General features: G+C 43.6%; 1 protein-coding gene across 1 annotated transcript in view; it reads right to left on the bottom strand.

Moving 5' to 3' along the window:
* FRMD4B (FERM domain containing 4B) overlaps positions 1 to 17041 on the bottom strand; it is a 137381-nt gene that overhangs the window by 65822 nt on the left and 54518 nt on the right. The window contains exons 6-7 of the mRNA XM_033141244.1: positions 13044 to 13100; positions 12022 to 12044 (exon numbers count right to left, since the gene is read on the bottom strand). Coding sequence (XP_032997135.1) covers positions 12022 to 12044; positions 13044 to 13100 — 80 coding nt within the window. The remainder of the gene's footprint in view (positions 1 to 12021; positions 12045 to 13043; positions 13101 to 17041) is intronic.

Here is a 17041-nt window from a genome sequence, read left to right as displayed (position 1 = left end):
TCAGATTAAAACTGCCACTGCTGGAAGAAGAAAAGGAGGGCCTTTTTCTGCCTCCCTACTTCCACAGCCACTCTCTGAGGACTGGAGAAGGGACCTTCATAAGAATATTAGGAGGGTGGGCATGGGAAGTATGGCTTTGTTTTTTTGTAGTCTTCAGATGAGGACTAGACCACATGAAAAATGAACATAAGATTTTAGCTGCAGTTCGTACATTTTCAGCTTTGTATTCATTATAAAAAAGCACACATAAACACTCCATTGCGGTGCCCATAACCTAGGTTTTAGGTGCCATTTAGCTCCTAGTTTTCACATCTCTGTTTCTAACACTGGTTACACAAGAACCAAGGCAAAGGGACCACCCAAGAACAAAATGTTTGGCAAAGCCGTATTTCTACAGATCTCTCAGAATTCCACAACTAATCTTGTTCAATAAAAGCTGAGACTATTCCTGCTGTCTCTCTGCTGTTTCAATTAACAGGGGACTGCTCTTTGTCATTCATCTCAGATTTCTTCATTATCAGCATGGAGATGCCATAAGCTGAATAAAAACTCCAGCAGTTACCACAAAACCAATGTGCACCAACTATTATGGCAGGGTTGGTGCCCTCCAGTTGTCATTGGACTCCCACCTCCTATCAACTCCCATCAGGATGTTGGGAGTTGGGGTCCTACATAATCTGGAGGGCAACTTGTTGGCTACCCCTGCATTGTGGGGATGGGAAAGCATGTTTGCATAAAGGTTGGCCACAGCATTTTGAGGTGCAGCCAGTACTTCTTAAGGACTCTCTCTGCTTTCAATACAATTTGGCAATTCCAGTCCAGTCTGGGCTTGCGAGAGAGCAAGGGAACAAGTGTGCAGTTCACTTTTCATGCTCATCCCCCCCCCCCAAGGAGGCAGTACATATGCTGGATCAGGTCCACACTAGTGTTAACTACTTTCAAGCACGCATTGTTACATTTCTTTAGGACATATGCCAGTGCTTTTCCATGCAGGCTTCCAAGCCCTGGGGAGCCTCTCTTACCCCACCCGCACCCCCCACCCGCAGCCATCCAGTACATCAGCCATTGGCCAGACTGTGATAAAGATTGCTATTCCTCTTCAGGGTGGACATTTCTGCATTAGGAGATACTGGTACTGGATAGCTCCTTTGTGTTCCAACTAAGATATCCAAGGCTTTATAGCCTGCCAATGATTCCAGAGGTTGTGCTGCTTTGTTTTGTTTTTTAAAAATAGCCTAGTCAGCTTTATGATGAGAAATGTGGCAAACAGGTGTTTCACCACAGCATGGCTCTGGCTGTTTTTAGATTAAAGCAGCTGCTTTCTTTGAACAGCTTCCCAATTTTTCCTCAATAACATGCATAAATCATGATCATTACAATCCTCTCAGTGAGTTTGCAATGGGATGCGGCTACAGACACTGAGCATTTGCACAGCACATCTGCAACTTGTAAAGCATGCTGCCAGAAGTAAAAGAAAAAAACCAAAATACATATTCCTTCTGTTTGATGCGGAAGTTTGTGACTTTCATTTAAGCTGCAACATCAGTCTGCAGGGTATGCATATGTATTTATACAAACTGTTTCCTCTTACAAACTGTGTTTATCATTCAAATAATAACCCACACACACCCCAACCACCAAGAATTCATTACATAGTCTGTGTTATGCTACACCAGGCAACAGTTATCTTTGCAGCCTATGGGCTATTATGGAAACCCAACATGTCAGCTATTTAAAGAAAAAAATAGAAGCCCTCCTGGCAGCAGTTTAATTAACTTCCAGGGACTATGCACAGCTAGTTCTGAGCTCTGAAAAAACATCACTACTGTACTGAAAATGGAATCTGAGATCATCTGTCAGAAAATAAAACTTAAAAACTGATAACCGCCTGCTTCTTATACAGCATAGTCCTAAGCATGTGGACACAAAGTTCCACTCTGTTCAACTACACATATACTACAACATGCAGAGACAGAGCTATCTCCACTGCTCACTGCAAATTAACTTGGAAACGACCAGAGTTCTTTTGTGGGTGGGGAACGAACACACAGAAAGAATCTTCCCAGCACTTCTTTTTTCTGGGTGCAGCCTCCTGGGCAAATGGATGGAACTGCAAATAGGATGAATGGCAGCAGGAAGCAGAGTTTGCAGAGTGCAGGTGTAAAAAGGGTTGCTCTTTTACACTGTGAACAATTCCAGTTCAGTCTGGGCTGGTGAAAGGAACAAGTGTGCAGTTCACTTTTCATGCTCACAATTTCCTAATGGGGCCATACCTCTGGTGGATCAGGTGCACACCAGTGTTAACTACTACCAAGCAGGCATTTTACATTTCTCTAGGGCAGTGTTTTCAACCTTTTTTGGGCAAAGGCACACTTGTTTCATGAAAAAAATCACGAGGCACACCACCATTAGAAAATGTTAAAAAATTTAACTCTGTGCCTATATTGACTATATATAAAGTAATTTTCCCACGGCACTCCAGGCAACATCTCACGGCACACTAGTGTGCCACGGAACAGTGGTTGAAAAACACTGCTCTAGGGCACATGTGAGTGGTTCTGGGCTGCTTCTCCATGCAGCCTGCTATGCCTTGTGGATCCCTTCCCACTTTCCCCACTGCTATCCCCCTTGATCAAACATCAGCTGGGTAGTAGGGGAAAAACTGCTGCACTGGGAAAGACGGAGTTATTTTTGCTGTAGTAAGATCACTTAAAGGTGGCTGCTTGAACATGCCCCCCCCCAGTGCCCCTAATATAGCCAGCATCGCTGTGTCTGAGTACATGGCTCGCCCTGTTGTAGCAGCCAACATCTGGAGGGTCACTAATTCCCTACTCCTGGCCACACATCAGGATCCTCAAGGGGGTAAGCAAAAGCGTGTCTGTTTTCATTCATACAGATATGTTTTCATCCACTGCCTGCCTAATTTTGGTGGTGATGAGGGTCATTTGCATTTGATGATGCCCTGTTGTTTCTCCTCGGGAATATAATTTCACTCCGCTGTTTCCCAATGATCTGCAGGCAAGACACAACAACCCTTGGCAGCCATTTCTGAATATTCCACACTCTGTCCCTTCACTTATGCAACAGGGAAGGGAGAAGGCAGAGAAAGAACCAGCTGTCTCATCTTTTACGTTTGTACACAAACACACACATTTGACAGCAAAGTAATTATAATCATAAGCACTTTGTGTGTGAAGTATCCAAACAACGTTTAACTAAGGAATAAGTGTTTTCCTCTGCTTTGGTAACAGATCAGACATGAGCAGCATCAATGGTGTCCTCTTTTTATATTAAGATAGGGCAGGGATCATAGCTCAGTGGTAGGGTATCCGCTTTGCATGCAGAATATGTCAAGTTCAGTGCACAGCTATAAAGATCAGCCCCAGGGAGCAGGAGCAGTAAGGAACCCTGCTCGAGACCTTGGAGAACTCATCAATCAAAACACACAAACAATACCAGGCTAGACAGACAAAAGGTCTGACTCAATATTAAGGCAGAATCACGTGTTCCAACTTTTTGCTTGCCTTGCATGCATATCTCTGGTGTGCCAAAGTTACATTTTGCTGGATCTCGTAGATATGCTTAACTGACAGGGTTTAAAGGTATACAGAATTAGCATGGGCAAATGGACTTGGCGATCACAAGGGATTTCGCTGTTTTTGCAATTCAGTCAAATCACGATGGAAGCATCCATTGGTAATCCAGATATCCAGGAAATGTGTGCTGCATTGCATTGCAAAATATGACCTCTCATACATAATCTGGCTGCTTTTCTTTTTTTTTAATGAAAACATTCATATACCACACATTCTACAATAAATTTCCCAAAATGGTTTCAGAGCACAAACAAAACAACAACAAGAACAACAACAACATGATAAAACAATCATGATAAAACAGCATATTCAATAGCATTAAAACAATTAAAAGGTTTAGGCTGCAACCCTAACTCGTCTAATGTCGGTGGTGATTTTTGCAAACACATCTCAGCCGGCACCCCCAGCAGGGGCTGGTTTCACCAACCCCTAGGTATGCCTTTGGGCACCACTGCCTAGAAATACTGCTCTGAATAAACTTTGCCTTAAATTCATGGCACATTTGCAATATGTTAAAGAAAGACATCTGTTTGACAGCACCTTGAGACTAACTCTTTAGAAGCTTCTTATTGTAAAATATTCATGTTTATGTTTATTTTATTTATTTGCAGGGATTTCTGAACTGCCAACATGAATACAAAAAAACCAAAATAAAACACGCGGCAGTGAACTACATCATATAAACAATGAAATTACATTCATAAAAAAGAAGTACAAAATATATCACAAATCAGTAGACCAAGTTAATACACCAATACAGCTGGATTACCCATTTTCATGGTAATTACTTTAAGCTCATTTTATGTTGTGGCAAGTCACATGCAAATATACATGCTATGCTTTGCACAAAAAGGCTGGAGGGGGTAGAAGGGGCCCCCCCTCGCACTGTGACTTAGTTCACCCACAAACCCTTTGGAAGATGTCTGTTGCTAAGGTCCAGCCCATGATTCCCATCCCTCTTTACCTACAATTCTACAGGTCTCTTTTTATTGTTAATTATGGTCTATTAAGGAAGCCCAGCTATCTTACACTGACACCAGCCATAAATGTTCTATAAACATAAGTGCACCTGGGGATCTTCCACTTCTGAGTTCCCCTGGCAAAAATCCCATGGCATACATCCAAGTGGTTCTGCATCTTCCATATCTGCCACTCTGGTGCCAGATTTCTCTAGCTTTAACCTGCTAAAGAGCTTTCAAGTAAGGAACCATTGAGCTCTTGGTATTGAAAACAAACATTGCCTTCCCTTCTCGTACACTGACGCTGCCTCTTCCCTTGGGCACCGACTGTCTCATTAGCAGCACTATTCTTGTTGATACAATCACACCGGCTGGTTGTCTGGGTATGACCCAGGCTTCTGAAAATGAAAAATGTGGCACTTTCCAATCAACAGCTGTAGTTTGCAGATGAAAACAAAGCGGCGGGGAGGATGGAGACTTCCAATGCAACAATACTTTCCTGAACTGTAACCAGACCAAAGAAAAATAAAACTTCCATGCTTTCGCCTCCAGCGCTTATGCCATAACAAGGTGCCAAAAGACTGCTTGTTATTTAATAATATGTTCACCAGAAATGATACTCATCCATACTCCACATCTTCAGCAGAACAGATCATACCTAGCAGAAACCCTGAGGAGTATAGTGGTACCTTGGTTTAAGAACAGCTTAGTTTATGAACAACTTGGATTAAGAACGCTGCAAACCCGGAAGTAGGTGTTTTGGTTTGTGAACTTTGCCTTGGAAGCAGAACATGTTCCGCTTCCTGCTGAGTGTGTTCCATTTGTAAATTGAGTCCTCCGCTGCTATGGGAAAGCACGCCTTGGTTTAAGAACGCTTTGGTTTAAGAGTGGACTTCCAGAATGGATTAAGTTTGTAAACCAAAGTACCACTGTATACAACAGCAGGCTACATGAGCCAGTGGCCTGACTGAGCTGGAAGCAGGGTTAGTATTGTTAGGTGTGCCAGAATTTTCTAAGCGGTGAGAATTGGAACGTGGCCGTCGCCGGAAGCTTGCGGCATTTTCCAGTCTCCGTGTTTATTCACTATACAGATTGAGAACAGATGAGGCTCACTGCTTAGCATTCCAATGACACCCCCCCAAATCTTCTGCTTGCACATCAGGTTTGCTAGGGGAGCAGCCAGCACTTTCAGAGCTCAAGAAACCCCCACTTCCTGCTTGTTTCAAACTGCTGCTGCTTCACACACTGCTGGTTATCATCATCCCCAGCTGAGGCACTTCATTCATATATTGGTTGGCTATGGTTAAGGGCAGACAATAAGAGACATAAGCCAGAAGGAAATCAGCTAGGCAGATCTTGTTGGGTTGGGCCACTTTAGCAGTTTTTTCTTGCAATTACAACGTTGCTGGGTCAGAAAGGCTAGCGACCATGAACACAAAACTGTTGGGGATGGGCATGTTTTTGTAAAAACACGCACACATGCACAGAAAGACAAATTAACAACAGCTTCAAAATGCTTATTCCCCCCTCCTATTGCTCACCCCTCAGCAATCCTACATTTGACATTTAGCCTGCAATCACATACTGATTTACCCATTGATCTAAATGGGGCTTGTTGTTGTTCAGTCGTTCAGTCGTGTCCGACTCTTCGTGACCCCATGGACCAGAGTACGCCAGGCACGCCTATCCTTCACTGCCTCTCGCAGTTTGGCCAAACTCATGTTAGTAGCTTCAAGAACACTGTCCAACCATCTCATCCTCTGTCGTCCCCTTCTCCTTGTGCCCTCCATCTTTCCCAACATCAGGGTCTTTTCTAGGATTCTTCTCTTCTCATGAGGTGGCCAAAGTACTGGAGCCTCAACTTCAGGATCTGTCCTTCTAGTGAGTACTCAGGGCTGATTTCTTTGAGAATGGATAGGTTTGATCTTCTTGCAGTCCACGGGACTCTCAAGAGTCTCCTCCAGCACCATAATTCAAAAGCATCAATTCTACGGCGATCAGCCTTCTTTATGGTCCAGCTCTCACTTCCGTACATTACTACTGGGAAAACCATAGCTTTAACTATACGGACTTTTGTCGGCAAGGTGATGTCTTTGCTTTTTAAGATGCTGTCTAGGTTTGTCATTGCTTTTCTCCCAAGAAGCAGGCGTCTTCTGATTTCGTGACTGCTGTCACCATCTGCAGTGATCATGGAACCCAAGAAAGTGAAATCTCTCACTGCCTCCATTTCTTCCCCTTCTATTGCCAGGAGGTGATGGGACCAGTGGCCATGATCTTAGTTTTTTTGATGTTGAGCTTCAGACCATATTTTGCGCTCTCTTCTTTCACCCTCATTAAAAGGTTCTTCAATTCTTCCTCACTTTCTGCCATCAAGGTAGTATCATCAGCATATCTGAGGTTGTTGATATTTTTTCCGGCAATCTTAATTCCGGTTGGGGATTCATCCAGTCCAGCCTTTCGCATGATGTATTCTGCATATAAGTTAAATAAGCAGGGAGACAATATACAGCCTTGTCGTACTCCTTTCCCAATTTTGAACCAATCAGTTGTTCCATATCCAGTTCTAACTGTAGCTTCTTGTCCCACATAGAGATTTCTCAGGAGGCAAATGAGGTGATCCGGCACTCCCATTTCTTTAAGAACTTGCCATAGTTTGCTGTGGTCGACACAGTCAAATACTTCTGCTTCATTGATTATGCAAAAGCATTTGACTGTGTCGACCACAGCAAACTATTGCTCACCCCTCAGCAATCCTACATTTGACATTTAGCCTGCAATCACATACTGATTTACCCATTGATCTAAATGGGGCTTATATCGGGGCAAAATGAAACACTGAAACTGATTTCTTTTCTTTCATTTTCAAGTGTTGCACTGTGAGTCAAAATGTTGGAAGGCTTAAAATATTTAACACATGGTTTCCAACAGGCAGCTCCTTCTTTCTGAGTCCAGGTCTGATATATGGCACTTCAAAACATTTGCTCCCCCCACCTGTTTTTCTGACAACTGTTCCCACATTTTCGTCAGCACGAAATAAATGCAGTTATTCTTTATTGGACCATCCTGATGCTATACTGAAACCTTCAATGTGATAACAGTCTGGAGACAACCAGTAAGGAGGAAGGGAAGTAATAATTAGGTTGGAGTGTTCAATCAATTAATCAGTTAGAATAAATTGGTTAAGCTTGCAAACCTAAACACGCTAGAGATTTAACCTCACTGGGCACAGTGTGACTTTCTATTGAGTAAATAAGTATTAGGCTGTGCTGTGCAACTGCAGTTCTGTGCATGGTTACCTGGGAGTAAGTCTCATTTAACAATCCTAGGTAGGCACATTCTGTGAAGCTCTTTGCATTGGCAAAATGCAAATTTGCTAATAACACCTTGTCATTTGCTCTAAAATCAAGAAGCTCAAAAATAACATTTCTTTTCTCTCACCCCTCAGAATTTTAACAAATCAGTTTAATTGTTGCTATTCCGTCCTGAGACTTCTCTAAAGAAAACAACTTTCACTTGCAGAAAGTGAAAATCTGCCTGTCTAATAACAACAGTTAAAACCACAACTATTTTTCCCTTCCTATTTCAATAAGGCTCCGATTTCTAAAAGCATAGTCCTCTGCATGTCAGCTCAGAATAAGGTTGACGGGGCTTACTAGCAAATTAATATGCATGTCTCGGATTGCAATTTGAAATCCTTTGGCAATTTTGCAGTTGTATTTTCAACTTCATTTCTACAATACAAGAGAATTAGAAACACACTCTACAGCCTCAAAGCCTCAAAGCGGTTTGCAGAAGGTAAACCAGTAGTTTACCTTCTGCAAACTGCTTTGAGGCTTTGTTTTTGTTTTTTACAATCAAGCTGTGCATAAATTTTATGAAATAAATGAATACCAAAATAATCTTTAAAATCTATGGATGTAACGTGTGTGTGTGTGTGTGTGTGTGTGAACTATTATCTGTTTACAGTGGTACCCTGTGTTACGCACGCGATCCGTTCCGGATCGTGCTACGTAACACGGGCGCGTTTAACACGAACGCCGCGGAAAAAAACAAAAAACCTGGAAGTTCGCGCATTTTTGCACTTCTGCGCATGCGCGAAGTGCACACTCCTGGGAGGACTTCCGGGTTGCGGAGGTCCGTAAGTCAAACATACGCAACATGGAGCGTACGCAACTCGAGGTATGACTGTATTACATTTGAATGCTCACTTTCCCCCAAGCATTCCCAGGCAGATTCCCACCCAGGAATCTAGCAAGAGAGATCAAAGCTGCACCAGACACATTTGTACTGATTTCTGGGTCTATGTTTATTGACCTTCAAATTAATGTATCATCGCACATTTATTCTGAACTGAAAGAACTGCTGTAGCTCACACACCTTGCAGCATATGAGTTGGCTTATTAATTAATTAATTAATTGATTGATTGCAAGGGAAGTTGAGCTGTTTAGAAACAAATGAAAACAGTGATTCTTTGCATTCCAGTCAGAAACCAAAAGTCATGTGTAAGTGCTCTGAGGGTGGGTTGGGGCATACTTCACATTTGATCGCCCATGTTGCCCACACCTGCTGTTTCAACATGGTATGCTAGCAATCTATCTTCTCTCGGCAGCCTGACACATGGCAGTGACCTTGCTTTAACTCTGGGTGCTTCCTGAATGTACACAATTGTCCCAAGGCGACACTAAACAGCTGGCCAGGCTTGACATCGCCAACCTCAATGCATATAGAGGAAGCAAAAGCAATTTGCCTGGCCAGAGCTATATCTTCAACTCAGATTTCCCACAGCAAGGCTAGTGAACTTAGGGAGTGCACTGGCCTCAAGAAACTTGCAGATTTATTTCTTCTCTCTGCCTTCTGCAGGGAGATGAAATTATCAGTAAACTGCTAGCCAAGAAGGTTGCATGCTACCTCCACTAAATACCTGTTGCCTCTGGTTCACGGTTGTCAGGAACTGCAAGTGAGGAGAGCCTCGCCCAACTCACAAGATGCATGTAGCATTCAGCATGACGGCATTTTCAACACACTGCAAATCCTTCCATGGATTAAATCAGATTACTGCTAAGTATTTTGATCTGGGATTAATTAGTTAATCTTACCAATTAAAAAAACCTATGGCTCTCAGTTAAATTTGCAAGACTCACCAACAAACTTTAGTAAGTGCTTGCATTCTGTTACAAAATACCCAGGTACTGCTCAGTCAAAGTTTTGGCACCAGCTGAAAACTGCAAGTTGCACAGGGAATGTGCTGATCCCTGCTAGCCCAAAGAACAGACCAGGCGATTGGCAGTGCTAGTACGGCTAGTGCTGTTTGTATAGTGATAGGTGGTATTCATTGAATAAACACCTTTACAACTTTGAGGACCTTTTATCTTATAGGGTGTTTTTTTCCTCTTTTGTACATTATGCCCTACAAATAATTATAATAACTATGCCAAGGGCTACTTCTTGCAAGTAACTTATGCAACCTTAACTACATTAAAGGGAACTTAACTATTGCTGTTCAGTGGAGTCCAGACACCTTACTAGAAAGTTTTGCTGTTGTGTTGGTGCTGTGCAGGGCAGAGAACCTGCAGCCTTTCGCCTAATCCTATTGGTTGGAGGGTTCCTAGAGGGCAAGAAGAGGGGGAAATGGAGGGATGGGGAGAGGGAGGGACGAAATGGATAGCACAGTGGAAGAAGACAGAAGTCCTCTGCAAGCGATCAGTACAGACCTTTAGCAAGGAGAGTAGAGAGCCAGTAATGGTTGGGAGTGGCCACAGCTCAGTGGCAGAGCATCTGTTTTGCGCGCAGAAGGTCACCGGTTCAATCCCCAGTAGGACAGGGATAAGGACCATGTTTTTAAACCATGGAAAGCCACTGCCAAACAGAGTACACAGTACTAAGTCAGATGAACCAATGGTCTGATTCTGTATAAGGTAGCTTCCAATGTGCTTATGAAATGCTTTGCTCAGACCTCTACCAAGAGCAAGTTCTTCCTCTCCAACAACATGCTGGGGGGGGGGGGGAAGGAAGCGGGAGATAGACAAAAGCGGGTGGCAGAAGGAGAGAGAGAGAGAGAGAGAGAGAGAGAGAGAGAGAGAGAGAGAGAGAGAGAGAGAGAGAAGAGGGTGGTCCATCCCACTTTGGCCCTGTCCATTGCTGGCATGCTGACAGAATTAAAGTTGCCCTGCCCCTCCTGTAATGGAATACAGCATCAAGTTATGTCACTGAAGAGGCAGAGCTTTGTAGAAAGGAGTGGACACCTCTGCCAATGGCTCCCATCAAGTACCAAAACCCATAACAAACAGACTCCAGTCATAAAGATCAGCCTTTGCCAAGATGTTTTGGACTACAACTCCCATGATCAGCTCCAGCCAGCATAGGCTGGGGCTGGCAAAGGGAAGTAGCAAAACCTTTCTCCTGAATCAACTGCGAATCACCAGGGACAGATTTGCCAATACTGCGTTTGAGGGCACCGCTGTGCAAAGGGGGCACAGCCTGACACACCATCTAAGCAAGCATGCACAGAGACAGTGTAGTCGTCCCACCCTCACCCCCTGCACACGCATGCACACACACACACATAGCAAGGATACCTCAAGTCTAATATACAGACCCTACTTCTGCCATCTGTAAACAAGCAATCTTTCCTTTGCAGGAAAGCAGGCATGTAGTAAAACATTAACGTGATGAAAGCTGACCTTTTGAATTTGTTTGTTCAGTGAGCCACTACTAATTAAAGTCCCTCTCTCCTCCAGCTCAGACACAATTTCCTTTTCATTTCTTGTTTTAATTCCCATCCACTCCACCCCTCCTCTTTCCTCCTTCTGCCTTGCAATTCCACCCAAAAAGGCTGGATTTAACAGGTAGGAAAAAACACAATGGCCAGGGCTGCCCGATTTATGCACCAGTAAGTAGAAAGCTAAGCCCTACACAAGCTCCAAGTCTCTCACCGGCCACAATGCAGCTTGTCAGGTCAAGAGCATGACGGGTGAGGCCCCTGTGGGGCAGCTGCACAGGAAAAACTTTGTACACTGATCTCCAAAAGCAAGCAACTGACAAGCTTCATCTTTCTGTGTATGCATCAGGGCTATTCACAAGCAGGGTCATTAGGAACTCTGGACTTCTATAAAAATGAGCAACAAAATGGAGCAACTTGTCTGCAGAGGACCCCCGGCACAAAATGCTATTGTTTATGCAAGTTTCGCCTTATTAAAGATTAGCTAATACATGCAAGTAGGCTATGGCACTTTGAAAGACACTGCCCCAGTTCACACCCCATTCATAAAAGAATCACATCCCCAACCCAATGTGAACAGCTCAGTCCAGCCTCTGGCTGCTGATTCTTTCTTCTTCTTCAGTTACTACACATGCTTTCCTTTCTTTCCCCCACATTTGCAGTTGGCGAATAATTGCTTAAAGTAATGCAAACTGAACAAAACACAGTCATTCTATATGCTAATATTGAAAAGGGAAATGTAATTACCTGGAGTAGTCCCCTTTAGCTTCCTACAATTGAGAGGAAAAGTAATGATGTTAAAACACTATTTTTTTCGCAGTGGCTCTCAATGCTAAATTAAGACATCACATCACTGAAAGCTTTTTTTTAAAAAAGAAAACACACACCCACACCCTAAACTCGTATTTTAAGCCAAGCCTTGACCACTCAGGCAAGTCTAAAGGACATCACTGGTTTTACAGCATTTTGCTCTTTTCAAAGAAACAGAGAGCCCATCCTTGCTCAGCTACAGCCAACCACAAACTGAAATTACAGGGACGGCCAGCCCTTGTGAATAGTCTGGCAAGGTTCATTCAAAACAGCACAAAAGTTCAAGAAGTCAAAGCCATCCTCAGATTGCTGCTGAATTTTGTCAATGAAAATCCAAGTCTCTTGCTAAGAAAAAAGCAGAAGAGACATGAAAACATGAACAACAAAATCGTATGTAGTAAAGAAGATTGCTAACTGAAAACCAATAGTGCCCTTGATTGAGATCTACAGAACACTGTTCTAAAAATAAAATGACATTGCATTTTGAGCTTTTCTTTTTGAAGCACAACTGGTGAGAGAGGTTTAAAAATTTACAGAAATGCTTAACATTGTTGCTGCAAATCACACTCTTTACCCAGTGCCCAACATATAAAATTTTTTTTTTTTGGGGGGGGGGGGAATAATTATGCTAGAAATGTGATGCTAGTTCAATCATTCTGTGCAACTCCACATCTTAAAACACATACTCATACTCACACTTCACCCCAAATGTCCCCAAATGTTTACGTCCATTCTAACATCTCTGTTTGCTCTTAGCACAATGGCAGTTTTGAAGCATTTGTACCACAAAAGCACATTTATTTGTTTTTTTGCCGGGGTTAAGGGAGAAATAGACATGCCTATGCAATATAAAAAATACATTAAAAACTGCTGTCAAAATTTTGGAACAAAAGGCTTTTGAGACAATGCATGTAAACTTAATAACAACAGGCACGTAGAGAGTTTGAGAAAAATCTTACCTGTAAAATCAAAGCAGCTAACCTGAAGACTGTCTCACTTTCCACCTCAATATGCCCCTGTTTAAATAAAGAAGAAAATATTAAGGAGACATAGCCTAAAACTGCAGCAACGGGATGCCCCCTAGGGCTACACCGAATCTGTTAGCCTGTCACTACTCAGCACCACTGGTTTTCCTTCCATTGCAGACCATACCATTGCAGCAAGGAGGGGTGGGTGTAATTTGAGCTGTAAAGTTGGGCAACTTCATAGCAGTTAACACGGACAAGCAGGAAAATGATTCTGAAAACGTAGGTGCAGAAGGCAAGAGAAAGCTGACATGTGGGTTGCCTGAAAGCTTTGACGAATCACACCACCCCCCTTACAAATTTAGCACGTTTGGACCCTGCAGACTTCCCAAGGTCTGTTGGCTGCACATTGACTGAATTTTATGCAAATACATCCAGCACACTTTTTTTTTTTTTTTTTTTTAAACATATTTATTGATTTTCCAACATATATTTCCAATTACCAAACAAATTACAATGCCAAATTAATTATACAATTCCAATTATAACAATTCCAATTATGCCAAATTTTTAACTTGTGAATTCCCCATGTCTCGGACTCCGGAGCGCTTTCTTATGATCTTTTCCAGTTGCTTCATAAAGTCAATATTTTCACAGCCTCTGATAAATGCCAGCAAGCAGACACTCTTATAGTAAATAATGTCTCTGTGTGGAAAAAGCCATCCTCTCCCAATATCGCATTTCGGCTGACGCCATCTTGAAAGTCTCTCATAAATCAAACTTGTAAATCAAACTGCGACACACCAATTTCTTCCCCTGTGAGCCGTCCCCACTCCTTTCCGGGAGGGCCAGACCCTCGTAAATTCCACTATCAATCGTCCATCAAATCCGGCTTCTCCCTTTGAAGTGGTGTACAGCTCCACAGGCTATCATCAGCACTCGGCAGTTAATTCTAGCTGCGTCACAGCCAGCCGAGGATCCTCCATTTCTGTTGAGTCAAGTCCAGATCAAGTTTCACCTCCACACAGTTTATTTTTGTAATTTCCATTCTAATTTCCATTCTGTCTTTAAAGTCCACTTGCCATTTGCCTGTGAAAGTGGATTTTCTAGGGGGAGGTTTCGCCCGTGTTAAGTAGATATTGAGGCAAAACAAACGGAGATTCCAGAGCTTACCCCCCCTTCTTTTCCCTCCTTCACATACCAATGTAAAGTCCGCGTCTTCTTCCAATCTTCATTCTTAATCACTCAGGGCTGCAGTTAGCAACATTCTTCCCACTCCTTTGTCCGAGACATGCCCAAAATCTTTAAACAAATTTATATATCCAATTAAAGGGAGCGTGCACGAACGGGGCCGGCTCCAGGAGCTGCATCTGAAAACGAGCCCTATGTGCCCAGACTCCCCCACCGGTCCCGAAGGACCCAAAGCGGGTTAAGGAGTACCGCGGGCAAAGGCAGCCCTCCCCGTCGTCCCGGGGAGGTGGGAGGCTGCTTACTCCCATCGCAGCCGCCAAATTAACTCGTGATAGATAGCAAAGATGTTAAAGTCCGCCATCCTCCCGCTGTGCACGCCGGGAACTCCCTACATCCAGCACACTTACAGTGTGCACAGTTATTTAGAGGTAAACCCCATGATGGTCTAAACATACATAGGACAACTGCACTTTATCCTTTTTTACAGCAAGGTTTGGGAACTTGAACTATCTAGTTTCAACACACACACAAAAACAACTTGTGAATGCAGGCTACTGTATTCAGACGTTTCTAAAGATAAAACACACTTGCTTTGATTGCAAATGCATTATTATCACTTCAGTAACATTTTTGAACATGCAAAAAGGCTTTGCAAAGTCCCTAAACTTTTCATGCCCCGAAAAACAGCCCTGCTGGGTAGGTTGCTAGTCTCATCTATTATACAAATGCAGAACCGAATCTAAGAGGCAACAAACTGCAGCGGCTGCCACGTTTTTTCATTATTCAAAAAGCCAGTAAACGTCAGATCCTGGCTAAGGATTTCCCCCACCCCCTGCTGCTATTCTCTTCTTTCACTGCCACCCAATGGCTAAGAAATTGGTTGCCAGGCATTTCCACACGAATAAATAAACTACTGCAGTGCAACTGCCCCCCCCCTCGCATGGACCACTTGAAAATTGCTGAGGGTGTTGGTGGACTACTTAATGATTTTTCTGCCTGTTGCAGCATTTGTAATGTGCTGTGAGATTTGTAACTATATTTTTGCTGCTTCTTTTATTTCTTATATTGTATTTCAATTTTAATTTCATAGAATTTCTATCCGTATATCCTATGCATAGAGTCTATGTGGGATTTGTTTCTTAACCAAAAAAACGGACAATACACTCTCTTATACAATTGAATCAGCAGTTGCTGTATTTTCTTCTCTTCCACTGAATGAAGCCACCTTCTTCTTGCCTTCACTATGAACATTTCTCCCCACCCCCATGCTTCAAATGGGCAGTCATCTTTTTTCTTCTTTTCTCTTTTAAAAAGAGCCACTTATAACCTTATAAGACACATTCTCGTTACTTTTTTCTAAGTAGTCAAATGCTTAAAGTTTATTCCAAGAATGAAGGTAGGTGTGGGAAAGAGGTGATGTCACTGTCATCAGCCAATCTATGCTGTGCACTGCTGCCTTCTCTTGGCATCCAGTAGAACCAGTTCTCCCTGAGCAAAACCCTGAAACAGGAATAGTAGCTATAGCTGATCCAAAATGCTAAGTGTATTTTCAGAGAGCATATAGCATAGAATATGAAATATTCAGAATATTGGGAACTGATAGAAATGAAAAGACCTTGCAACAGTTGAACTGTGCTATCCAGCCCTTTGGCTACCGATAATTAAACAATCTATGGTCTTTTAAACTGTGACAGGGGTAATTGGTTTGTTTGTTACTATGTTGTGTACTTTTATATTGCCAAATGCCCTGCGATCTGGTACATAAATTTAATAAATCAGAATAATAAAAAATCAATGCACATTGAACTACTGGCCTAGTTCTCATTGAGGTGGAAAATCTATACCTGAGCTGTCCCACTTCAAACTGCAGGTGAGGTTGCACATGACTGAATGTTCATTGAAAGAAAGAAAAAATCCTTGCATGAGTGATACCTTCAACAAGATCAAAATTGAAGGGACTAACAAATAAATGGCACACCCTGCTTTTAACATTTAGGAAGAAAGGAGTTAGATAATACAGTGGTACCTCGCAAGACGAATGCCTCGCAAGACGAAAAACCCGCTAGACGAAAGGGTTTTTCGATTTTTTAGGTGATTCACAAAACGAATTTTTAAATGGCCGTGACTCGCAAAACGAATCGTCTTGCGCGGTACCACTTCGGATCGTGCTCCCCGCTTCGGATCATGCTCCCCGCTTGCTTTCCTGGCTTCTCCCGCCGTGGATCCTGCTCCCCGCTTGCTTTCCTGGCTTCCCCCGCTGTGGATCGTGTCCCCCGCTTGCTTTCCTGGCTTCCCCCTGCGTTCCCTGCTTGCTCCGCTGTCTTCTCCCGCCGTGGATCCTGCTCCCCGCTTGCTTTCCTGGCTTCTCCCGCCGTGGATCCTGCTCCCCGTTTGCTTTCCTGGCTTCCCCCGCTGTGGATCGTGTCCCCCGCTTGCTTTTCTGGCTTCCCCCTGCGTTCCCTGCTTGCTCCGCTGTCTTCTCCCGCCGTGGATCGTGTCCCCCGCTTGCTTTCCTGGCTTCTCCCGCCGTGGATCGTGTCCCCCGCTTGCTTTCCTGGCTTCCCCCGCTGTGGATCGTGTCCCCCGCTTGCTTTTCTGGCTTCCCCCTGCGTTCCCTGCTTGCTCCGCTGTCTTCTCCCGCCGTGGATCCTGCTCCCCGCTTGCTTTCCTGGCTTCTCCCGCCGTGGATCGTGTCCCCCGCTTGCTTTTCTGGCTTCCCCCTGCGTTCCCTGCTTGCTCCGTTGGCTTCTCCCGCCGTGGATCCTGCTCCCCGCTTGCTTTCCTGGCTTCTCCCGCCGTGG

The sequence above is a fragment of the Lacerta agilis genome, chromosome 2, assembly GCF_009819535.1.
Source record: "Lacerta agilis isolate rLacAgi1 chromosome 2, rLacAgi1.pri, whole genome shotgun sequence".
Classification (NCBI taxonomy): domain Eukaryota; kingdom Metazoa; phylum Chordata; class Lepidosauria; order Squamata; family Lacertidae; genus Lacerta; species Lacerta agilis.
This window is presented reverse-complemented; position numbering and strand designations above follow the sequence as displayed.